At 38.9% G+C, this 26,280-nt stretch overlaps 1 protein-coding gene across 1 annotated transcript in view; it reads left to right on the top strand.

The window, feature by feature from the left end:
* LOC124595100 (sterol regulatory element-binding protein cleavage-activating protein) overlaps window positions 1–26,280 on the top strand; it is a 241,904-nt gene that overhangs the window by 115,336 nt on the left and 100,288 nt on the right. Inside the window, exons 11-13 of the mRNA XM_047133693.1 lie at window positions 1,988–2,221; window positions 12,209–12,391; window positions 17,511–17,745. Coding sequence (XP_046989649.1) covers window positions 1,988–2,221; window positions 12,209–12,391; window positions 17,511–17,745 — 652 coding nt within the window. The remainder of the gene's footprint in view (window positions 1–1,987; window positions 2,222–12,208; window positions 12,392–17,510; window positions 17,746–26,280) is intronic.

The following is a 26,280-nucleotide window of genomic DNA, read 5'->3' as shown; positions in this document are numbered from 1 at the left end:
GATTAATGTGAAGGTATATACAATACATCCCACCATAGAAACAATTGCTACATTGAGTTTTTTGTAATGGTATTTTCATATTTCATGTAAAACTTTTAAAAATTCATGACCCTTCCAGGAATCGAACTTAAATTCTCCTTATCCATAGTCACATGCACTATTGGTTGGCCGCAGAGTGAATGCTGTGGACACTACCTTTGCTGAGTATCTTGTACAGTGTAAATCAACACTGAGATTTGTCATGAATAATTTTACTGTGCCTTGGGTCATATTTCATGACTAATAGTCAACAATCTAGATATAAGATACGGACCCTTTTGCAAAAGTTCTGTAATTCCTTGGTTTTGAACAGGTTCGATGATGCTGCAGGGAGCAGGGAAAAGAATGTCCATCCTTACACATATCTCTACTCTAAATAAATGCATCAATTTTTGTAAGATTTCCACTATCAGCAGTCACAAAATTCCTTCCTATTGTTACTCAAAGGTTGTGAATGCATTTTCTGTCACTAAATAGCTAAACTATATGCAGAAAAGTACATAAAAACATAGTTACTTCAGCTAACACCCCTGTAACACATGACCGAGCAAGGTGGCACAGTGGCTAGCACACTGGATTTGCACTCGGGAGGATGACAGTTCAAACCTGCACTCAGCCATCCTGATTAAGGTTTTCCGTGACTTCCTTAAATGACTTCAGGCAAATGTTGGGATGGTTAACTAGAAAGGGCATGGCCAACTTCCCCCCCCCCCCCCCTCCCCTAATCTGATGAGACTGATGACCTCACTGTTTGGTCCCCTCCTGCAAATCAAGCAATCAACCAACCTGTAACACACACACACACACACAGCTTCCTCTTACTCATAGTCTATGACGTCACCAAAGCTTCAGGCAGTAACAGAGCATTTTCGATCACATGACCAAATCTTGATATTTAATGATTTTTGAGCTTTAATTACATAAAAATAAGAGATATTTGTGAGAATATTGACCTTAAATGTGATTTGGATGTTATAATCTCTCCAAATAACAAAAATCTGAAAATAGGAAAACAGCCTGTTCCCGCCACTACTTCAAGTGAATTCTGTGATGATTTTTTTTGAGCAAGATTACTGCCGATTCCTCTCTCTCTCTCTCTCTCTCTCTCTCTCTCTCTCTCTCTCTCTCTCTCTCTCTCTCTCTCTCTCCCCCCCCCCCCCTCTCCCTCTCCCTCTCTCTCCCTCCCCCTCCCCCTCCCTCTCCCTCTCCCCCCCCCCCTCCCCCACCCCCTAATCTGTATTGATGACTGTTCCATAATTACTTTTCGTTGTAACATGGACATAAAAACAGTTCATGCTTAAAAACCATTTGTTATAGTAAAGCATTTTATGTACATCCTCAATTACTTCCAAATGTGTGGAGTTGGTATTTGTTTTGGTCTGTTGGAATGCTCTTGTGTAATTAAATTTCCTCCCAAAACATTACCAAAGTAGTGACTTGCCTTTTGAAATTATTTACTGCTTTGAAAAGACTATAGCTGACAACTCAGTTTCCTTTAAAAAGGATGTGTGTCTACACAGGTGGAACACAGCAGTTTTATCATTAAGCTAGTTGTTCAAATTAAATTGACAATTTATTTCAAAAATAAATGCCATATGTGCAAAAGACATGTTTCATGATGACAGTTAGTAGTTCTTCCTCTCTTGAGGTTTTCCAGGATCTTATGTTTGGATATTTAATTTTGAGTGATGTACACCAGCTATGAATATTTTGTGCAGGGAATGCTCCATGGCTTTTAAGTATTTGAGAAAAGAAGAAATGATATTCAATAAGCTGCAGTGTGATGCCATACTTGCCATAGTGCTGTTTCTTGGTGACCCTTTTTTTCCTCCACACATTTATAAACTGTTCTGAAGATCGTATGATATCTTGTAGTTCTTATATTGTAAAAAGTTGTCTTGTGGTATATATTTCAGTCAATTCAGACTTGATTTTTTGCAATCTGCAGATACCAAAGCGACTGCGTGTGGTGCATTTCTGGGCACGTACTCGAATCGTTCAGCGTGGCTTTATGGTGTTCATGGTTGTATGGATAGCCGCAATTGTGTATGACTCTGGTATTATTGAACAGCTGTTGCCGGATGGTGGAGGAACAACATGGCATCCAACTGACTCTGTTTCTGATTTCAGTGTTGAAAATAAGCAAAAAACTGTGGAAAACTCTGTTTACGATGGGCCCGAGGTAAGATTTTTGTATACAACCTTGTTTCGGAAAAGTGACTACTGTGATATCCCAATATGTTATTTATATGTCAACTGTTACTGGTTAAAAGTTTACTTGTCTTGTTCCAAATATTTGACCCACCACAGTACATTTTTTATTACTTTCTTTTCCTTTCTTGGTGTATCTTTTTTCCAGGTTTTTCATTCACATATTATGGTACTGGCTTAGAATGTCCCCACATCCGTTACTTATTAAGGAGGTTTTTTTTATTGTAGTCAATTGAAAGAACCAACAGGACACAAATTTGGAGCATTGTTGCTGAAAGGTGCTGCTGTTAAATGTGGTAGTGTGCTTTTTTCCTCTACTCATTATGACCTCACTTTCAGATCAGCCATGAAAAGATAAGTGTGGTAATTGGACTGGAGACATCAGCCTTTGATGTCATGCAGAATATTCACACACCATTTAATGATCTTAGAGCTCCTAGCAGAATGCAAAAAAGGAAACATCTATACATAAATAAATTATTTTTTGAAGATTTATCAGAATTTGCATCTTCGTATATCATTCAGTGTTCCTGTTCCTCTGTTGGAGATGCAGGAAAGTTTCACTACTATGTGTTGTCGCAGCCAAAGACAGGCGATTTGTGCAGTGTACATGAAATAATTGTCAAATTTATGATGAGACAATCTTAAAAGTTTGTATAGAAATCTACAATAAAGAGTACCTTAATATTTTGAAGTACCATATTTACTCGAATCTAAGCCGCACTTTTTTTCCGGGTTTTGTAATCCAAAAAGCGCCTGCGGCTTAGAATTGAGTGCAAAGCAAGCAGAAGTTCTGCAAAATGTTGGTAGGTGCTTCCACAATCAACTTCTGCCTTCGAATACATGTAGTGCTACACAGGCATGCTTTGTAGGCACAAAGATAAATACTGGCGCCAAAACCTCTGTGTCAGTAAATAAATAAAAAAAAGGTGGAAGACGAGCTTTTTTTCTCCGCCCTGTGTTTCGACCACTGCATTTTCATACATTATCCAACGAAGTAAGTACAAATTCCGTATTGTTCATCTTTGAATGTAGCGGCATTTCAATGTACTACAAAAATCCGACTGGCAAGACTGTTTGGGATGTTTGTCAATATGGCCAACTCTATGTTCTGAATTTTTTCCTACCTGTGAGAAGAGATGGTTGCTAAAAGGAACTTTTATGAATTGTGAATCATATGCAGTATTCTCTTCACGATAAGAATAATACGAATACAAACATTTTGCCATGTATTGTTTCGTGTTTGCTGCTATCTCATTTAATTCCTGTCTGCCTAATAAACTACGAAACTAGAGTGAGACAATAACAAACGTGGAAGAATATACATATCATGTCATGTTTATATTCATATTATTCTTATGCCTAGTAGTGAAACAGTCAGAAATGAAGCACAGCAATTGACTAGATATTTAAATCTAAGCTGACTCTAATTTCTGTGCAGAATGTAATGTACTAAAGAGGCGCCTGCAAAGATTTTCAAACGGAGAAAAATTTTCGCTAAACTCTGGTTCAGAACATCTCCTATCATACGCTATCTATTATTTGGTTCTTGTTGATCATTATCAAAGAAAGCAGCATTGTAAGTAACAACAATGGCAGTCTCTTGCCATCATTTTGCTAATGAGACGATTCCTCTCTTATTTTTTAAAATTGTAAGCAGCGGTAGCGCGTACAAAAGCAAGCCGTGCCGCGAGCAGCGACAGGTCGTAAACACTCATTATCATGATGCGACAAACAATGCGCGACACAGTACAGTAATGCATTTTCAGCTTAGTGTGACGTAAACACCTATAACAAAGAGAACGATACTTATCAGATCAAAGGAAAATAAGCAAACAATTCAAACCAGACGAAGCATGTGAAAAAGGAAGGGTACCTGTATAAATACGGACGGAGTGCCTGACGCATAGCAATGGCTACCTGGTAAAGCTTAACTGCTATGCTTACGATTCGAACCAAACTACTGTAGCTGTATCGTCATTCATTCGACCTAAATTGTGTCTCATGTTACAATGGACCAACTTTGCTTCGATTTGGAGGTGCAGCCTAAAACTTTTCTCTGCCCTCGAATTTCGAGTCTCAAATTTCAGGTGCGGCTTAGATTCGGGAAAATTTTTATTCCTTGATTTCGAGTCTCATTTTTCAGGTGCGGCTTAGATTCGAGTAAATATGGTATGCTTTTATTAGTGTCTTCATTTGTTGGTATTGATTATTAATGCATCTTGAAATTGTTATTCCTTTTGATTGATTCAGCCTCACCTACTTTGAGATGAAGATATTGGCACAAGAGTCGAAATGTGAATGTAAGATGTTTGTCGGGGGAGGGGGCCGTAAGGCGGGATGGTGACATCCTCAGGTTGTTTGATAGATGTTGAACTGTTGGAAGAAGCAGCGAAATATTTGTGACAACCACGATTATAAATTTCATTGCTGCTTGTATGTTAAAGGGCCTCCCCCCCCCCCCCCCCCCCCCCTCGCCCCCTCTCACTTTGCTCTGGTTAGTTGTAACTACCATCCCTGATACCAGTTATTATGTTATTATTAGTACAAGTATTAAAAATAGTGACCACAGATGACTGCCTTAGATAGTAAACAAAGAAGGACATGAAGATAAAAATTAATGCAAACAGGTTTTCTCTCTCTCTCTCTCTCTCTCTCTCTCTCTCTCTTTCTTTTTCTCCTCGCTTTGAGACTGTATACAGTCAGTAAATACCACAAGTTGAGAATAGGTACAGTGTTAACTTTTTTTGGCAGATAGTGTATATTAGTGGAACTGCCTTTGAAATTTTGATTAGGTAGAAGTCGTTAAAAATTAAATTTGATCAAAGAGCCTCTTTAAAAAAGGGCCCATCTTATTTTCAGGGTCATCTCATACTCAGATAAATATGTTATATTCCCTTCAACAATTACCAAATCAGTCCTGCTGTTATCTCTGATAGCTCTCCTTACTGTGATTCCAATAGTTGGAAATGTATGGGTCTCCAGAATGACTGCTATCTATTACCCTTCACCAAGTCATCTGTGTACCCACTCATTGTGCTATCATTGCACTGCAGCAAACTGTCTGTGCTCTGTCAGTATGCTCCTATGTCCTTCATGCCAATGATTTTATCTTTCCCAGAGTCTAAAAAATGGCAATAAGCTGCATGAGCATGTCCTCTGAGCATGCTGTGTAGTAATCGCCACCTGAAGAATAGCAGTTGTATTATGCACATCCAGCAGCTATTATGTACTCATGCCATTCTTCATTTGTAGTAATGCTTTTTTTCTGTATTGAAAATAAGCTCACATAAAGGTGAAATTTTAATAAACATATCCCACATGTATGAGAATATCGTAGACATCTCTAGCAGTCAATACAACAGAATATATGTACAATCATTTATTTAACTGTGAGTGGCCTGTTTTACTGATGAGAACAAGGTCATGCCAAGTTATATGTCGAAAAAGATTGTCTAGCATGCATAACACTCATTTTAGATTAGGGGAAAGAAAGTTATTCTAGACAAGATGATGTCTACATGGGGGGGGGGGGGGGGGGGGGGGGGGGGGGTTTCCACTCATTCATTGTTCTTTTTCATTAGATATTAGTCTACATTGTTGACAACTTTAGGAAAAATATGCAGTGATGTTCGAAACAACTCACAGATCCTAACTAAAAGGAATACATTACTTTTTTGCTTGTGGGAATATGGTGCTATTTTCTTAGTTCCATAAATAGTTCATTTAGTTTCCACAACCATCCCACCTGCTAAGAAACTATTCGAAATAAAGTTATTTGTACTGTGAAAGTAGCAATGGCATTTTATGTGATTAGTGGATACAGCCAAAAGACGAACTTCATCCATTTACTTTGTTTGTGACATAGTAGTAATTTGTATTGATTGACAAAAAAAGTTATGCTCTCCCCTGTTAACATCCCTGTCTCTGGTCTTATTTAATTATTCTTACACAGTTCTGAAATACTGAGGAAAAGAGAACAGTGACGTTACAGAAATGATTTGTACCTAGATACTTATTAATATGTTGTACACATTCCCCCTCTCTTTTATGTTTTTTAATGTACGTAGAGATACTGACTGCCATGGTCTAAAGTTACATATTGAGGGTTTATACGAACCGGGAGATGCGGGAAGAACCTGGGAATTTTTTCATCTGGGAGAAAACTGGGAACAACCCGGGAATTTTTTTAAATTCCGGAAATTTGTCGTCGTTTTTGTTTTCAGTTAAATTTTTGTAATTTTGACTGGTAAGAATGGATTCTCTAACAAAGGATATTACTGTATCCCGCTACTGCAGAATAATACCGTAGCAATAAAACATGAATGAGAGAAAAAACGAAAATAAAACTTAAATTGCAAAGGAAATGCACCATATACAGCAAGAAAACACAGTGCTCATACAAGCGTCTGCCAACAGCAAAATGTGTCAAAGGCTGTAGGAAGACGATGCAATGCTTCGTAACAACAAATTGCCTCCGATGAGCATGACATCACAACTGTTTGCATTAGATTAGATTCGTTTTAGCAGTTACGAGCGGGATCACGTTCATGCACAGTTGAGTAGTACCTTCTCCCACTTCTGGCTACAGAAATGTGGCTGTTGGCTGTGTAAGCAGACACAGCAAGCAGCTAGAAGCTACCGGGAAAAATTTTACTGGAGCACCCAAGCTGCCAGAATCATGCATGCACAGCAGGCCCTGATCTAGGTGGGAGGGGGAGGGGGAGGAAATCCATGTTCTAGAGGGGAAAAAAACCTTGTTTCACAAAGTGACTAGCATCCAACGCATGTTAGTCTATCAATTATTCATATGACTTTGAAACACATCCCCGTCGGTTTTTGAACATTTTTGAACACATTCTAAGTTTATTTCTGAATGAAGTTGATTTGTGAATGTGTGCATAGTGTACATGATGTCTCTGTCAGGAGAATCCTCGTCGCATTTAGAAACAAACTTTCCTACAGATAAAAGGAGCTATACGAGCTGAGCGGAGTACGGCCGAACGGATGAATGCCAACCGCTGTCTGTGTGGTTGCTTGGATTTACGAATGAGGAGCGTTGCTATAGTTACTAGCGAAATCCATAGATTCAGACTACCAGAGTGGAAATAAACGAATAACAGGCAAGAAAGATTACTTATTACCTTCTTGGTGTATCCAAGAAAATGAAAAGTTTGACAGAAAATTTTTGGCCAGATCGCTATACTAGTAAGGGCCAGTTGTACAGTCCCTGTCAAGCAGCTGCTTTAGGTTCTACTCTGGAAGTAGTGTGGAAAACACGTTGTACGAACATGTAACAACGCCTAACCAGGGAATAATCGTGGGATAACTAAACCGGTGATTCTGGCAGAGTTAGTCAACCTAACCAGCGAATAAGCTTGACACTGGCAGGAATAGTTACAGAATTAGTGATAACAAGACTGTTTGTTAGAACAAGGAAGGGGAAGAAACGGGGACACCACACAAATTATGGAACAATATGACGACGATTCCAAGTTTATTTAAAAATTTTGTACTACTACTTTTCGGTCTCATGCTTGAGAAACTGGAGCATATGAATGAAGTGTGAAACTATTTCCTAACGTAAAGCTTTTTACTTGTAGTATGTCTAATAGGCATTTGATATTGGTACTTTGTGAATTATATTCTGCCGTTATAAAAATGACCGTTTGTGCCAAAACAGTCTCTTTTATTTGATGTGTGTTACAATTGTTGTAGTTTTAGAAAAGGCCTATTTTGTTTTATCTAGCAGACAGTGACAAAATAGACGTAATCAGATTGAGAAACCACACCAGTCTTGTGTCCTATTTGTATTAACAGCTTTTTCAGTATTAGACAACGACATTTCTATTTTTCATGTTGCAAAACATTTGATGAACTTTGATGAGGTAATAGATCCTTTCGCAGAAAGGAAAGCACGCCATGTAAAGCTGTAGCAAGATTAGGGAGAAAAAAAATTCTAGGAGCTAAGGATTGAAGAAATGTGTGTTGTCGTGCTTGTCTCATATCTTTACTGGTTTAGTGTATCCTATATTTAGTTTTATGTCACACAAAGCAGCAAGTTGGTAGCTGATAGGGAATAAAGAGCACAAATTTTCTAAGGAGGGTGGATTTTATTTTTTATTTTTATTTTTTTAAATGATGTGCGCTATAAAATGAACACATTTTTAAAAATTTGATTTTTGAAAATTTGATTTTTGAAAATTTTTGCCGTCTTATCTCAAATGCTCGATGGTGCGGCGCAGTTCGGAAATGCCGTAGATCCGCGCAGAGCAGTCTTGAGTTATAGTGGGAAAGTGGGTAGTCTCCACCTGCCCCACATTTTGTACTACTACTTTTCGGTCTCATGCTTGAGAAACTGGAGCATATGATTGAAGTGTGAAACTATTTCCTAACGTAAAGCTTTTTACTTGTAGTATGTCTACTCCCTACGACATTGTAACTGCAGAAGCGCGTTGATGCCTGTCATCTGGCGCTCTCTGGCAAATGCAGAATTGATTTTGCTGTTTCCTCTTCGTTTACAGCTCTCGCGTCATATGAAAACAAAACAGATTTCTGTGGCCGGGAACTCTCAAGTGAATTAAAATACATTCACATAATTACGGAAGGCTAAAATGTGTTTTTAGTTTCAGATTTTATTTTATTTCCACCTTTCTGTCAGTCAAGCGTTAATTGCCTTGCAGAACAATGAAGTTATTTTTGTCAGTTTGCTACAGAAATTTTCTTTTCTTAATCTCTTCCGCTGAGGCAGAAAATATACTTGAAGCAAAGTGTTTAATTCCACACACACTGTTTCCTGCATTTCAAGTGCACAATTTCAACTTCTAGCCCATATGGCATTATGGCATAATAAATAACCAAACATGAGATAACACAGTATTGGTACTCCAAGAAAATTTACATCGCAAAAACCACATTGAAAAGCTTAATATCATGTCGTGGCCTACTTCACTGGGAATATGCAGTTTAAATGTGCACATTTTAGTATGAATCACGGAATTCCAATGCTCTTGGAGTGTCCTTTGATGACTTGTTCCTTTTATGACATAATGTAAGATCTTTTAATGTTTTACATATACGAACATACGGACTCCCTACGACATTGTAGCTGCAGAAGCGCGTTGATGCCTGTCATCTGGCGCTCTCTGGCAAATGCAGAAATGAACCTATTTCTAACAGGTCACAGAAAAAATACTCCGAATGGTCGTTTGACAAGCGGTACTGTCAAAGTAAATTTCCTTTTACACAAGTTGAACTATCGGCGAGAATTTATTATGAATTTCTTAAATCGCAGACCATTTGATTCTCATTTAAAAGTCAAGTCTTTGATGACGAGCCATTTAGATGAATTTCGAGCACTTTTGTGTGATGTACCTTAAATTGTAATAGGCGCAGAACAGACCAACATTATATGTGAAAGCTTAGCTTCTCTTGTAGCATATTAATCTCATAGACCAATATTGTATGTGAAAGCTTTGGTTTTCATGTAGCAACACTATGTATATTAATTTAAACCATTAACTTTTTCTGTTTGTGTGTTCGCGCTACTTAACAGTGATGCTGCTATTAGCTGACTGCGTCACATGTCCTAAACTCTGAATACCCACTATCATCGCCTGGCGAGATGACGTGATGTGAGCTATGACTGTCTTACAAAAGCGCATCGCAATCTCGATTTCAATGCTTCGGAAAGTAATGTGCAGTGTTTGGTGGAATTCCAATTTATACTTTCGTAATACGAAAATATGCAGTGCACGTGTTGTTGCACAGCAAAGATCTTTTCAAAAGTGTTTTTTTCCCTGTGATTCGTTTTCTAATGCGCCGGAAAATTCTACGCCCATGTATAAAACCATAACCATTCAAAGGACTGATAAGTTGTATGGTTCCCAGAGAACACATACTGTCAGTTAACAGGGAAAAAGTATATTTTCACCTGAGATAAAGTGTATTTTTAACCGGGAAATCCGGGAGAAATCTGGGAATTTTTTTCCTTGTCCGTGTGTACACCCTGATATTCTTTTGGTTGAGAGGGAACATTAGTATTACTCTAATTATTATTCTATTTTACTTTCTTTTACCCCATAGCAAAGTTCCATTGCCAGTTTTCTTAATTGAAATCAGGCTTTGCATTCATAAATTGGTACAATACCCAGGATGGAATATAATTACACCACAATGAAAACCGCTCCTATCATAGCACAAAAAAGATGAATATGTCCTGGGTAGAGTTTAGAATGTAAAAGAAGGGAACTAGCTTTCCGACTTAGCAAGCAGCTTCAAAGACATTTAAATCAAATTATCTTGACATATTCACACTTATTTATGTGTCACTATTAGTACCTATGTCATGACTAGTAAAATATCATGATACATGATCTCATGTCATATAACATGACACGTGCCACCCATGCCATGCAATATGAAACAACCAATCATTAAAGTTTAGGACCCATGCATGCCCACTCTAGGATACTTTCTATTATAGTTGCACCCCTACTCACCCCAATCTCTAGAAGCACATAAATTTGTGTCTGTTTGTTCTTACACCCCTCACTATACATGTAACAGGGTGACTTTAGGCAAGAAATGGCCTTCTCAGGGAAGAAATTGACCTCCCCCCCCTTTCCCAAAAATCAAAACATTGTTTTAATGCCACCCTAAGAATAAATCAATCTCCAGAAATTTATCCCTCCTGGCAAGCTTTTTTAATGATGATCAACTGTAATAACCAACGTTTTTTATAATTGCTTCCAAATGAATCATTTACAGTGCAAAACATTTTTACAAAACACAGTTTCATGTGGAGATGTGTGATTTTTCACATGTAAAACCCAAACTGTGAAATAACCCAAACTGTGAAATATGTTTATTTTATAATCTGTATCACTTTAATCCATCTGAGCATGTGTGATTAACATAAAATTGGATCTTACATGCATTTCATGTGCAGCTCTAGACTGCTACAGCATGGCAATGGATAAAGGTTTTCACATAAAATCTGAATGAAGCTAGGTTTTTGAAAGTGAGTTTTGATTTTATTGTAATAATGCATTTTTTATTTATTTGATTCACTGTAAACCATTTCTGTGTATTCAATTCACATAAGAAGTAATTTATATGCTACATTTAGCTTCACTTTAAACCTTTGTGTCTTAACAATGGCTAAAGATTATTGGATAAATAAAATTCTGTTTTGATTTTAACCATTTATCTACCTTTGTGTAAAGTTTGAACGGATTTGTACAAGTTTAAAGTATAGAAGTGTCGTGCCTTAAAAATCTCCCAGAGAAACCTGGTTTTTCCACATAAAATCCAAACAAAGCATAACATTTTTCCAATGGTTAAAATTTACCTTAGACCAAGGTTCGATACGTAGTAGTATTTAAAGATGACTAATTTTACATATAAAATCCAAGCAGGGGCGACTGTTTTTGCACATAAAATCCAAATTATTCACATGCAAATGGTGCCAATAATTGAGCATTAATTTCAGCCCAATTAAAATCTTTTACAAGGTGAATTAAGTAGTTCGCAAAGCTTGCCTGGGCACGAGCTGTGGTTCGTTGTTCAAAACTTGCTTAGTATATTGTAACACACAACTGCAGTATGGCAGATGTTAGAATGACTGGCTATATGAATGGTCACTAGTCCATGCTAGACTTTTTATTCCATATTCTTAGCTCAAATAGGAACTGAGCACAAAGACCCACCCCATCCCCCCTCCTCCCTGCCCCCCTAAACGGTGCTTCTGTGCTGTAATGATGTAAAAGGATAAATCACTTCTGTGTGTGTGTGTGTGTGTGTGTGTGTGTGTGTGTGTGTGTGTGTGTGTGTAGGCACAAGAGCAGGGGCATACACGGACTATTCAGTGCCTCATTATGTTGTGAGTGATTATCTACTATTGTAAGCACTTTGTACTCATAATGTATATTTGTCTTTGATGTGTTGAATTTTGCAGAAAATAGCCATACCACCACTTCTCACTGATTCCAAGGACAAAGGAAGTAATGGAGGAAATCATTACAGTAATGGGAATAGTAATGGGGGTAGTATACTTTCTGGCCTGCCGTGCCAAAAACTTTTGCCTCAGCCAAGCCGCTGGGAACCTGCCGTTAGTGTCAAAGAAGCTCGTCGTTGGCAGGTACATTAGTATTTCTTATAGATATATCTTCTGCTGTACTTAATAATTTCCTTGCAAACATTTTTTATGGATAAACTGAAAAGATATTGATTGCCAAGTCTCTTGTCTTTCATTGGCTTTAGAGTCTTTTATCATTCCAAATTATTTAAGTGTTTCTGAGCTACCAGCTGCATCTATTAAATATTTAATTAATTTATTATTGTAATATTACTTTGTACCCTCAGTTGGACACCTTAGCAAAGTCATATTATCTTGTGTGCTCACTATTTGTGTAACTTTTACACTCATTGACTCATACCTGATGCATCGGCATCTTTGTAAGTGCTATATTTTAACTATGCTAAGTTGAAACATGCTGTATGAAAATTTATTCAATAATGGACACACACGCAGCATTCATCATGTAAATAAGTGATCTTTGCGCACATCTGACATCACAGGTCAGTTAGTTCAGTGATTGAAACAGGGAAAGGACACACCACTACCAGTAGGCTCGATGTTCAACCAACCTTAAGGTTGAGAACAGCTTTACCTGTACTTCATCTTGCATCTATATCTCACCACCATTCAGTGACTAGTACATCACTGCTGCTACGTTACTCCACTTTCAACTGCAACTCCTCCACAAATTCCAGCAGAGTTTACTCCACTACAACACCAGTTCAAGATTACCGTGAGACAGTCCAGCAACAATATCATACAATTTGGCATTGACCAATTGCTAACAGTAAAATGCCTCCGTTACTGATGAAGAGTTATTGAATCCTTCTAGTTGCCATTAAAAAAGTGGAGTTAATTTGTGCTTTGTCTCACCTACATCATCACAGGTAGAGAGGTCCATAGGTGGCAGCCCCTTCTAGAGCCTCTGGACAGAGCCAATTTACTGTCACCATGGCAACATGATAGACACAACTTTTATTAATAGGAAGTATCTTCCATATTAACTTGTAAGGAATTTATAGATTTTACTTGTGATTGTATGTGAGTTTGTGCCCATACTCAGCTTAAAAACTAATGTGTTTGCTCAACCATCCACATTTGCAAAAGCATTAACATTTACACATTTTGAAGGTAGATGCCTTCATCATCAGAAATACCTAATACAATGTTTTACTTTGAATGGAAAGCATCGACAAATGTGCGTTGCTGCAGATTTTGCATGGATGAATGTTTGTTAGTGCAGGTCATACAATGCAGATTTCTTGGCAGTATGGGGCAATTGTTATTGTGCAGCAGTATCAAACCTTTTGAGAAAAAGTCTAGACATTATTCCTTGTCACATTTTCCATATTACCTTTTAAACTTGTCAGGGAAACTGTTAACATCACTTTACTGGCAGTAATTTGAGATCCTAAGTGTTGAGCACCTTTAAGCTCCTCGTGACATTTGAGGTACATACTTGGTCTTGTGAAAGGAGGAGGGAGGGAAAATTCATATTTGTCAGTCTGTTAGTTCTGACGAAGGACATTGTTCAAAAGCTGTACTATGGTTTCAGTCTTATGTCCTGCATGCAGTTAAAGTCTTTAGATATATGGTGATTGATTATCTTTTCTCTTTCCACAACTTGTAAATATTGATGACACTTTTCTGTATGAATTAAACTATTCAGTCCTGTTTCACTCGCTTTTGTAGTGTAAACATGTTTTAACATAGAAACATATTTACCTAATAATAAGATAAGGTTTTTTCCCAGATTCCTCATTCAAAAAATAGAGGGTTATCTTAGATTCCCAGATTAAACTACCAGTGCTGAGGTCTCCCTTTGTACATTGTATAATCGATTAGGTAAACGTTTTCTATACCAAAGCATCATTTCCTGCCAGTTTAACACTACAGACCATATTGGAAACGATGTGTTTCGAAGAGGTCCTTAATGTGGTGTATCTATAAAACTGTATACTTCCATAATACTCATGTATAAAGACAAAAAGTTCAAACACAATATATGTTAACTCCGTAAGCAGTGAAATCAAGATGGTAGCTGTCTGATTCATGCTGTTGGTCAGTCATATCATAGAGCAATACACATGCAGCACCAATAAAATAAGGATGATTAATATCTCGTATTGGAGGTGTTTTGAAACCGTCTCTGCAGCTACAGGAATATTCGTATTTTGAAACCAAGCATGTTTCATTTTACAGAAATAATGTCAAAAGACAGTTCGTTAAAAAAAATGTTGATGTTACTGATGATTATAATATAAAACTGATAGATTGGTACTTACCACATGACAGAGGAGATGTTGAATTGCCCTATCTGCTTGCAAATTTCGAGGTATTCTGATGTTTGGCGCTGTTGATTCTGGCCTAATCCCACAGTGCTTTGCAGAACTATGCATTTCTTGATATAAAAGATAGCAAAGTGCAGCACCACAAATCAGTGTTGTGTTAAGACAGAATCTACAGCATTCATGTACCTGGAAAATGTGCAAACAGACAGCATTTCCTGATGTGAACGAAAATTGGATATAAAATACCATCGGAAAGTCAAAATCTCTTGTACAAAACTGTTTTTTGATCAAGGAAGCAAGTCAAATTGTAAATATAGTTCAATAGAGACAACTGATATGTTTTGTTTCATTAATACAAAACAGGCTTGGTGACAAAATATGCATTTTCTTGTGGTTGCAAAGACCGATTTAAAATATCTTCAATATTTATATAGCAACTATAGACAGTATGGCCACACAAATGAAGTTAATATCTCAAATTAAGTGTAAACAGTATTGCAGAAACCTAATAGCACAGCTCATGAACAACAGTGACATTTATATTCTTGCTTGTCAAAAATATTAAGCTGTTTATTTCTGAATAGGCCAATATCACAAATTCCATTGCTCATGTGCAGGACCCTTAAAGCTGCAACTGCTTTGCAACACCCAATTTTCAAGTTTGGCTACAGTGTTAATCCGAAGTTGTGCAATTTCTTCCTTCTCGGCTGTAGGGAGCTGAGAGGACACCACATTGTCGGTATTCAGTATGCTTGTATTGTGTGTGCTGCAATGACTGTAAACTGCACCAATCAATAACGGGTGAAAACTAGATCTGTGACTTTGTCAAGAAACATGGATCTACGAGTTCAGTTGCCAACTGGTTCACACAGACAGTATGACACTAATTTTAAGTCAATGATGATGATTCATGAAAAAGCAGCCACAAACAGGTGTGCAGCAGACAGAAAATTTGGTGTCCTAGAAGTGAATGTGAAAGGATTCAAAAAGTGCTGCATATCCAATGCTATGGATGGTTCAGAAGATGACATACTACGGGAAGAGTGTTACGAAGAAAGAAATAGCATTAGACTTACAAATGAAGATAGTTATACCTGTGATGAAGGTGGTGGTAGTGGTGACTTATGATTAAAAATATTAATGCCACAGAGATAGTAAGAAAAAACGAAGTTAAAATAAAAATTAAGGTAAACCATTTCTTTTTGTTTATTTCATTTCTCCTCCTAATATCAGATTGTAGACGATCAATAAATGATGTAAGTTTAGAATAAGCATAATATTAACTTTCTTAGGTGGTACTTGATATTGATAAAACTGTAAATTTAGGTTAGTCAGAGTGTGTTAAAAATAAACTTTTCCCATTCAACCTCTTGAAAAGGAGAGTGGGGATGGGGATCGTCATCAATACGAAGGTAAATACAGTATTTATCTGTTTATTTTTTCTTCCCTTCTGGTAAGCCTGTCCAGACTTGAGGATTCTGGGCAACTTTTACAAACTCTACTGCTTTTCATAAACCTCACCAATCCTTTTCAGTCATCCCTCTTCCTTCCCCTTCAGCCCTTTTCCTTCCTTTAACATCAAGGTTCACTTATTAAGTATACTTTGGAATGTGAGAGTTAAAAGCATGCTGTTTGATGGTGTCCATGGGAATAGTGCATTGTTAGTTCTCATAAACAAATGGAATTGTCTACTCTATGAGAGAATGAGGACTAGCTGTGCAGGGTGGTATGACAGTATGATACCACATCAAAGTATTTAACCTCAATGTCCATTTATAACAAGCAAGAGCAGTTTCACAGACTTTATTTCAGCTGCGTTATCCTCTCTTCCCGTTTCATACATGATTCCAGTTCCTTGTCTCTTTGCTGTAGCTCTCTTACGATTTGTTCTTTCCCTTAGATGGTTTTCATTGTGTTTCATCCTATACGCTTTTCCTGATTAAAATTTAAGCATGAATGCTTACTACTTATTAATTGTACATTTTTACACCCTTAGTCATAACAGGCAAGTAAAAGTATTATTTCACTTTTCTTTGCAGTTTCCATCACCTTTCTTCTCTTAAGGAATATTTCCTGATTGCACCGTTATCAGTGACAGCTGTACTGTCACAATACCAAGCCTTTAGTAGTTGGACAATGCTTGTTACAGTGTTAAATTATATTTCTCATACACACATTTTTTGATTGCAGCTTTGGTTCTCTCCAGAAAAATTTCAAATTCTACCTTCTCCCAATTTCTCCATCTCCCTTCACCTTACTGTTTTTATTTTCCCTTCCAAAATAGTAAACACTTTTAACGTTAGGTTGGCCCATAAGTTCTGAAATTTGTTTTCTACAAAAATTTACAAGAAATGGACAGCAAATCAATAAATAATACATTCTCCATTGTTATTTACAACTTCTTACTGGTGGTCAACAAGCTGTTCAGTCCCTGAAAGAAATTCCAGTCAATGAAATTGCCCAGTCTAATGATGTGAAAAGAACAGAAAGCATATCAGCATAAAAACAGTAAACAGTGGAAAACCCAAGATGGAATAATGACAGCATTATGAAAATTGCTACTCATCATGTGGAAGAGACGTTGACTTGCAGAAAGGCACATCAAAAAGGCTGCTATAGATTTGAGCTTTCAACCAAAAGGCCTTCTTCCAAAGTAGAAAACACATACACACACACACACACACACACACAACTCATACTCATATGACCACTGCCTGTGCCACTGAGAGTCTGGCCTCCAGAGGCAGCTCAGTGCCACCTTTATGTGGTGATAGCAATATGTACTTTTCATAATAGTATCAAAAAACTAAACAGACTATTTTGTAGAGCACAAATTCTCTATTGAATAACATAAAATATATAACCAAAACTTTGTATTTTTCATGCAGGCTGCACTCCAACTCTACAACATTTCAGTGAGTGGTCATTACATCACCGTTCTTCCACCACTCCACCTATTGGCTCCAGTGTCTCCTCAAGCAGCTAGAATAGCTCGTCATCCTGATGATATTCCGGGATCTCTCAGTTCTGGATCTTCAGGAAGTGGACCTCCTGGATGGGAAACTTTGGCTGCTGCACTTGATTCAGGGGATTTCGATCTGAATTCTGCTGACCTTAGGCATGGTAAGTAGGAATGCAAAATGATGAAAATGGATATAAGTTCAAGCTATAACTTTTCTCGTACATGCAGAAAGTCAAAATTTAAGTACTGGTTGGTCACTGATTTTTTTATCTGTATGTATCTGTTGGTGAAATATTTAACTCAGCCCGCTTATCAAATTTTCTCTGCAAATGTTTCTTTTTTGGTCCCCCTTTTTGCACTAATGATCCCAACAGGCATTTACCAAGTCCTTTCTCACTTCAGGCAATAATATTTGTTGCAGTTTTGTTGAAATAACCATATAGCTCATTGATTAAATACAACCAAAATTTCCTTCAACAAACATCTGAAATTTCATGTGCCGCTAATGAAAGAAATAATACTAGACATTTAAGCACTGAATGTTTCTAGTTAATGTAATTCCTGTGTTTTCCATTTACAATAATATTCACTTTTTAAAAAAGGTAAGATTTTAATAGACTTGTCACACAATAATTAATATACAAACAGTGGAAACTCTAGGTTGGAAGATGTGTGTTTTCTTCCTTGGAAGAAGACCTTTTGGCCGAAAGCTCAAATGTACAGCGATGTTTTTGTTTTACCTGTCTGCGACTCAGTGTCTGCTGTATATGGTGGGTAACATTCTATCCTTTTCAGTGATTCTCTCTCTTACATCAGTACTTCTCGCAGTCATCTTTGTGGTGTTTTCTACTCAAGAGATTTTCAGTGTGTACTGCTTCACAAAGCATACACACAATGAAAAAGAAGAAAACAAAATAAGTAACCACGACCTATCTAGGAAACGTCTCGAACAAAATTAACAAAGTATTCAACAAAATCAACATTGCATTTGCATTTCAAAATACACACAGCCTCAAACACAAAATTCACAAAGGCAGCTTGAAAATTCCCTTGCTAACAGTCTCAGCGTTTACAAAATTTCGTGTAACACATGTCAAAAATTCTACATAGGGCAAACTTGTAGAAACTTCAAAATTGGATATAAAGAGCACACCAGAGAAAGTGAAAACAACCCACCTACATTTTTTCAACATTTACAAGCAGTGAAACACTATGTAAAACCCATAAACGAAGCACTAGAAATCCTCCATATTACGCAAAAAGGAACATTGTTGAGTATCCTTGAGGAAATAGAGGTATATTCACATGCATTCAGCAAAAAAATTACTGAATGAACAAACCGACCTGAAGCACAAAAAGTATATAGGAAACTTTATTCACTTAATAAATCGGAAAAACGGATAAAATATTAGTGACTCTAAACAACACATATCCATAGTAACAGTGATTACATGAGTAGTGTAAAACAGAGACAGAATGCCAACATAAATCATAGACAACACCAATTATTATGAAAAATTAAAAACGTAAACTAAAACTAACTTTAGGCAAAAACATAATTAGAAACAAACCTATATGGAAAAAACTAAAGTAAACTCCATTGGTACCGACCGGCCGCCATGTCATCCTCAGCCCACAGGTGTCACTGGATGCGGATATGGAGGGGCATGTGGCCATAGCTCCTCAGTTTGCCTTACAAGAGCTGAGTGCACCCCGCTTGCCAACAGCACTCAGCAGACCGGATGGTAACCCATCCAAGTGCTAGCCCAGCCTGATGGTGCTTAACTTGGGTGATCTGACGGGAACTGGCGTTACCACTGCGGCAAGGCCATTGGCTTACTAACCAGATAGTTTTCACAATTCTGTGATTGCCATATATGCTTGCACACACCTTTTACGGTTCTTTCATTGGGCACTCCTTTGATGTACTTCACCCTAAATTCCCCCTCTTCCTCATTCTCATCACGTACCTTGTTCTCACCAAATGGTACCATAGAAAAGTAGTCAGCCACATTGTTATACTTTGATATACCTGATATTTGAACATGGCCCATCTTGTTCATCTACTATTTAGTAAATTCAAATTCTTGCAGATAGCTGAGCGATTTATGGTCTTTAAATGCCTAGAAGTTAATTTCAGAACTTGATAAATCCCCATCCTACAGCAAGTAACTCTTTCTCTGATAGTCCACAAGTCTTTTAATGTTTTGGCCACATCCATTAACTGCACAAACTGTCTTGTACTTACTTAACTCAAGCTGATCCCACTGCTTATAGTTGTCAGCAGATTCATGCCACAGTTGGAGATTGAAGCTACAGCTTCTTTGCTTGGTAAAATCTTGTTAAATGCAACTGTAAAACTGTTATTACCTTCTTTACATTAAAACAGTTGCATACTGTAGCTAATTATGCCCTCTATTTTTGTCATCCATTCCATACCTAATATAAAATTCAGACTTAGATCTGGGCTCCCTGAACATGCCTGACTAAATTCTGAACGTTACGAAAATCTGCTGTCTTGCTTAGCTTATTTGTTGCTCCTCATATATTCACTCCAGTGACTGGCATCTCAACTAAAGTGTGTGCTTTTATATTATCTAAAACCGTCCCGGGCACACCACAAACTTGATTCCCTGTATCCAGTAAACCCTTCACTTCAGAATTGTTTTTACATTCAACACTGATTATGTTCTAGTACTGATTCTCTCCTCAAGCTTCTCTTCCTCTAAAAAACCCATGAAAATTATATTTTAAATGACTGTATGGTAACGTGGCTCTATTTCCAAAACACACTCAAAAATTTTGTTGTAAGTCATTTTTCAAGAAATATCTGCCTATGTTGCATAACAACACCCTTGCAAAGTTGAATTTATTTGTTTTCCAAATAAAGGCACAGACAAACTCTTCTCAGTCCCTCTGACCATAGGTATTTATAAAACCACCCATTTTCCCTTCCTGCAGTTTATTAATTCCTACATGTAATTCTCTCATATCCTAAAAATATATCATCATCGCAACTCTTATGTGTTATATTTTTCTACCACTTTCTATTAATGCACTCATGTTTGATCTTAAGCCCATAGAGTTTCTCTACTGTTGCACTAGAAAGACTTCAGCCCCATTAACACTTTCTAAATTACCAAAAATAAAAAAAAATCGACTACATTATTGTCTCAATCACTAGCAACTTCATCATTAGCCGCTGCATTTCAATTCACTTCATCATTAATAAAAATAAAATCATGAACGACATCAACATAAATACTGTCAGCAGTATAATAATAATAAAAAGTATTTTTTTAAATATACCACTGTGAGATGGTGCACACAAAAAACAAATAGGTAGCATTGAACAACAGAAATTCATTTCTGTGAGTCATGTTAGCCTCCACTGTTGCTACTGCTTTGTTTAAAGCTATCACTTCTTTACTTAAGATGAATTCAACTCTACCTGGTTCATGGATTTTACTATTTCTAATTGACACACATCTGCATTAATTAAAACTTGCTTGATACTATCTGTGAGATCATGTTCAAGATTTTCTTCCAGTTCGGAATATTCAGCTCCCAATTTGTGATGTATTCTATTGATCTTGTCCTTAACTTCACCATTTTGTCTCTGAATCGGCTTATTTTCAACATCATTTATTTGACTATTCCTCATACTTTCCATTATCTGAATGCTATTCTTAAATTCAGTTCCCTGTTCTTCATTACTCCACTTAAATATCAAACATTTGACCATTCACTCCTGCTATAGCTTCCAATATTAAATTTACTGTACGCACCTTTATTTCACAACTACTAGGTTGACCTACACTAATCTCATTGTCTGAAAATTCTCAATCACTGGCGGCTGCATTATCTCAAACACTGTCTGAATTATTAATGTTTATAGTTTTTCATGAACTCAGGGCATCTTGTAAAAAAACCTTCTGCACTTCACAAGAGAGTTCACTTTTCACCTTTTTGTACTTTTCTTTTTGAGTCTTGTTGTTTCCCATGAGATGAGCAGAACCAGTGTGCTGCTCAGCCACTGTTGCTGCGTGGTCATTGCTACGACTCACTGGGGGATTTCTCACATCCTGGTGAGGACTGCTTCCAAAGGCCTTGCCTCAGTGGTAACACTGGTTTCCATCAGAACACCAAAGTTACCCACTATTGGGCTTGGCTAGCACTTGGATGGGTCACCAACCAGGTCAGCCGAGTGCTATTGGCAAGTGGGGTGCAGGGCCAATTGGGGAGCTATTTGATTGAGGAATAGTGGTAACAGTTACAAAAAGTGTCAATGGCTGGGAGAGTGGTGTGCTGACCACATGCCCCTCCACATCCCCATCTGGTGATGCCTGAGGTCTGAGGATGACGTGGAAGCTGATTGGTACCATTGAGCCTTCAAGGCCTTTCGGACGGTGTTTGTTTGTTTGGTGAGGACCGCAACCACTGCTTGATGGCACCAATGGGTTTTGCTGGTAGTTTACCTTGACCAAATCTGCTGTGGCTTCAGACATCGCTTCTTAATATGTTTTGACGTCAAAACAACCCTCTTGGATTTCATCTGCCTTGTTTCCTGATTTTACTCATTAAAAAACTAAGACTTTGAGTTTGTCTGCAGTTTCATCTGACAGGTCCTGGGTAGGCTCTCACACTATGATGTCGTTCTCATACAATTTTATAAATAAGAACTGTTAAATATTTGGATAATAGTTATGATTGCGTTTAATAAAAATTTCACTGGCACTAAACACACTTATTGAGCCCATACTTTATGATCGTATACAGATGTTTTCCTCGTGGCAACCAAACACAAAGTGTCTGGTCCTTGTCTCGGAGCCCCTTCCTGCACCCCTTGCCTGACATCACATCTGGCAGGTCCTTGATGATGCATTCACTACATTGTTAAAGCTTAAAATATATCTTTGACCACATACATAACTATTTATCATACTTAAGGGGAGGCTGTAATTTGTACTGCAACAACTTCAGCATTTGAATTTAGTTACAGTAACATACTTATAAATAGCAGCCTCATTTATTTTGCTTTCGTAATTGAATATGTAAACATGGTAAATTGTAGTGATTGATAATGGGTGCCTATCATATCTGTAATTTTTTTGAGGTAAATGGATCTGTGGTGTGTCTGTAAAGAATGGCAGTTCTACATGCTAAACTTTTGTGAGTTCTAATCTGTGAAGAATTCATAAGCTGTTGAGCAGCTCATGCAGTTTTTGTGAGATAAACATGATGAAGGCTTTCCATGTTACTCAAGAGGTGAGCAGAATGATGATACTGGAGATTTAAAGAAGAGTTTTTCAAGAGCATGCAATGCAGAGCTCGAAATGAGTAAAACTAGTGTGTGAGAATGAAAAATTGGATAGAGCCCACAATATGATGAAGAACTCTAGCAACCGGAATTGAACAAGACCAGAGCGCACTGACCGACGGCGTCAACGGGGAATCGCCTGTACAACGCAGACCCACACAACAAGGGCTTCTAACAACACAGACCACATGGTGAAATACCAAGACCAGAGAGCAAAACCAAATCAGCTACCAAGACGTAGCAGCTATTAGCGACCAGAGCAATGATGAATAGATAAATGATCATGAGTGCTGTCTGAACACGACTGCGGTCTGAACCCTTGTACTGTTGCCTTTATAGGACCACCATGAGTGCCAATAGGCCCTGTGTGGCCAGAGTGTAGCGCTGTGGCGGCTACAGCAGCACTCACAGATTATAGGGGCGCCACTGGTGGCTGTTGTCTATGTCCGTGCCTTCTGGCAGGCTGCCAAAGTTGTTGGAGTTGTTGGACCGGGATACCAGATCGCTTTCCCCGCTCCCCCGAAATTGGTGCATAGGGCCTGAAGTGCCCTAGATGATGTTTTGGGAGGTGAACAGGAGGTATCCCATCAGTGGATGCCGTCAGCTGGTAGAAGGAATGCAGGGCTTCAGGCACTGCACTGCAGAACTCTGGTGTGGGGTGATGTCTCGACTTCCATACCCATGCCCACAGGAGCTGTTGACAGTGTCCTGGAGCACAAATGGTACTCGTGAGGCAGAGGGATGTGTGAGGGCAGGGACTCCAACTCAAAGTGATCCAGTGCTGAAGGTGTAGGCTGGAGGCAGGGGTGTAGTTGGTTCATGTGCCGATGCTCCAAACCTCGAGGTATCAACTGTCAAAACCACCCATGTGTTGCCACTACTGTAGCAGGCATACACAGGGATTTTGCCCCATAGAAACATGCCCAAATAGCTGAACCTGGAAGGTATCATCCGGCATGTCGGGTCTAGAGGTTCTTAGGTTGGGGTGCCAGGAGTTGGAGGAGATAATGTGGCCGTCGACCATCGAGGTGTTTTGCTGGGCTGTGGTCATGGACGGGGGTGGACCTGTTGGCGGTAAGGAATCTTATGAGTGCTGCTGTCATGGTAGATACACCCACGGGCTTCAACATTCGTCACTTAAATGTGTGCACCATCTGCTCTGCTTCGCCATCAGAGGAGATGCGAAACAGAGGGGTACACAGGTGTTTGATGCCATTGGTAGTGCAGAACTGTTCAATGGCCATAGCTGTGAAGTGAAGTGGGGCCCTTGTCAGTTACCATGGTGCGGTGAAGTCCTTCAGTGGCAAGAGTCTGCATAAAGGCATTGAGTGTTGCAGCTGTGACGATGGATGCCACGCTGACCATGTAGGGATAGTTTGAATAAGCATCCATGACAAAGGAAGGGGCCAGCAATGTCAGGATGAATGCGATTCTAAGGGTCATAGAGAGTAGGCCAGGGGGCGAAAGACTGAGGGGGGAGCAGCCTGATGATGAGCCCGTGCAGAACAGTGCCATACCATAGCCTCCATGTCCTTGTTTCAATCCTGGCCAGTAGACATGTTGTCTGGCAAGGACTTTCATCTGTGACATATTGCAATGCCCGCGATGGAGAAATTCCAAGATATGAGTGCATAATGTAGTCAGTATGACAACGTGGTAGGTACTTGCCTCTGCATCCAGCAGGAACACATTGGAGACGATGGACAAGCTATGAGAGAGGCAGGTGCAGGCCCGGAGCTCGGGATCAGCTGACTTCGAAAAATACTTGGTTCACCCATGGAGTATATAGTGAATGACATGCCACAAAATAAGGTCATGGCACATTTCCACCACAATGTGAGTAGCGGTAATGGGAAAGCCATTCAAAGTGTGTTGGTCATTCCATGTCAGTGTGAAAACCAGAAATCTCCATTTGGTCAAACCCAGGTCTGGCCCTGCGGGTAAACGTGAGGTGCATCCAGGTTTGCATTTATGTAGGCGGCACTTGAGCTTTGCATCTTACAATGTAGCAAAGAGGGTACATAGGTTATGCAGGTGGTCTTGGCATGTAGTGTAGTATCCGTAACCATCAAGTCATCAAGGTAATTTGGTACAAGCTGGGATGGATGTGGTTAACTCTTCCAGGTATCTCTGGAAGATTGCTGGAGCAGAAGAGATCCCAAAATGCCAACACTTGTATTTGTATAAAGGTATAATAATGATATCAACGATGCATTGGCTTTCCTCGTCTAATGTAATCTGAAAATAAGGATCAGCAGCAAATCTATTTTAGGAAAACATTCACCTCCAACAAGCTTTCAGAAGAGGTTCTCTTGACGTGGTATGGGGTAGGTTTCCACCAGAGCTTGGGCACTGATCCTCAGCTTAAAATCTCCACAAAGCTGGAGGGAGCCATTTGGCTTCTGGATCATGATCTAGGATGTGGCCCAAGAACTAGTTCTGACCGGTTCTATGACCCCCAGTGTCGTGAAGGCGATAGAGTTCAAGATTAACGTCCGCCTGTAAGGAGACTGGAAGAGGACGAGCTTGACAGAAATGGGACACCATGTCTAGACACCAAGAAATATGTGCTCAAAAGTGGTAGCACACCCCAGCCCAGACTCAAACAGAGATGTGAAAGAGGCACGAAGTTCATCAAGTTCCTGGAAGGGGACTGTGTCCAAGACAACCCAAACAGTGAGAAAGAATCCACGTTGACAATGTTGCCAGCAGAATGACTGTTGACAACATACAACATTAGTGGTGATATAACCATGTTGTATGTAGTTGTAGTAGTTGATTGACCTGTGGGGGAAAAAGAACTGTCGCCATATATAACCAATTTGTGAGAGTGTGGGCCAATGCCAGATAACCCAGACAAGTATACCTCGGGAGGTTGACCAGGGAGAAAGTCGCGCCCGTGTCGACTTGGAAACCAATGTCCTGATATGCAGTCATGAGATCAGTAAACAACTTGGGGGTGGAAGGATTGACATATAGAACCATGACCTGAATTCATGCACCCTCCTGTGATGCAGGCTAGGAATGGTGTTTGACTGACCTGATGCCTGATGACAGTCAGTTGGGAGATGTCCATCATTTCTACAATGGGCGCAGTGATCAGGGCAGTCTGCACATTGGTGTGTCGCAAAACAGTCAGGACAAGAAGGCAGTCCCCGATGTTTGTGCCTGCATGGCTGCACTGGCTGCTCAGAGGTCATTGACACGTCTGAAAGAGATGAATCATGACACCGCCATTGAGAAGAGGGCTTACGAGAATTCTGTCCCTGTGCAACCTGTGTGCGGGCCATAAGACATTTATTTGCTGTCTGTGAGATCTTGAAAGAGTGCGCTATTTTCAGTATGTCGTCCAAGGAAGGATTGTCTAGCTTGAGGG

This window comes from Schistocerca americana, chromosome 2 (genome assembly GCF_021461395.2).
Source record: "Schistocerca americana isolate TAMUIC-IGC-003095 chromosome 2, iqSchAmer2.1, whole genome shotgun sequence".
NCBI classification, from domain to species: Eukaryota; Metazoa; Arthropoda; class Insecta; order Orthoptera; family Acrididae; genus Schistocerca; species Schistocerca americana.
This window is presented reverse-complemented; position numbering and strand designations above follow the sequence as displayed.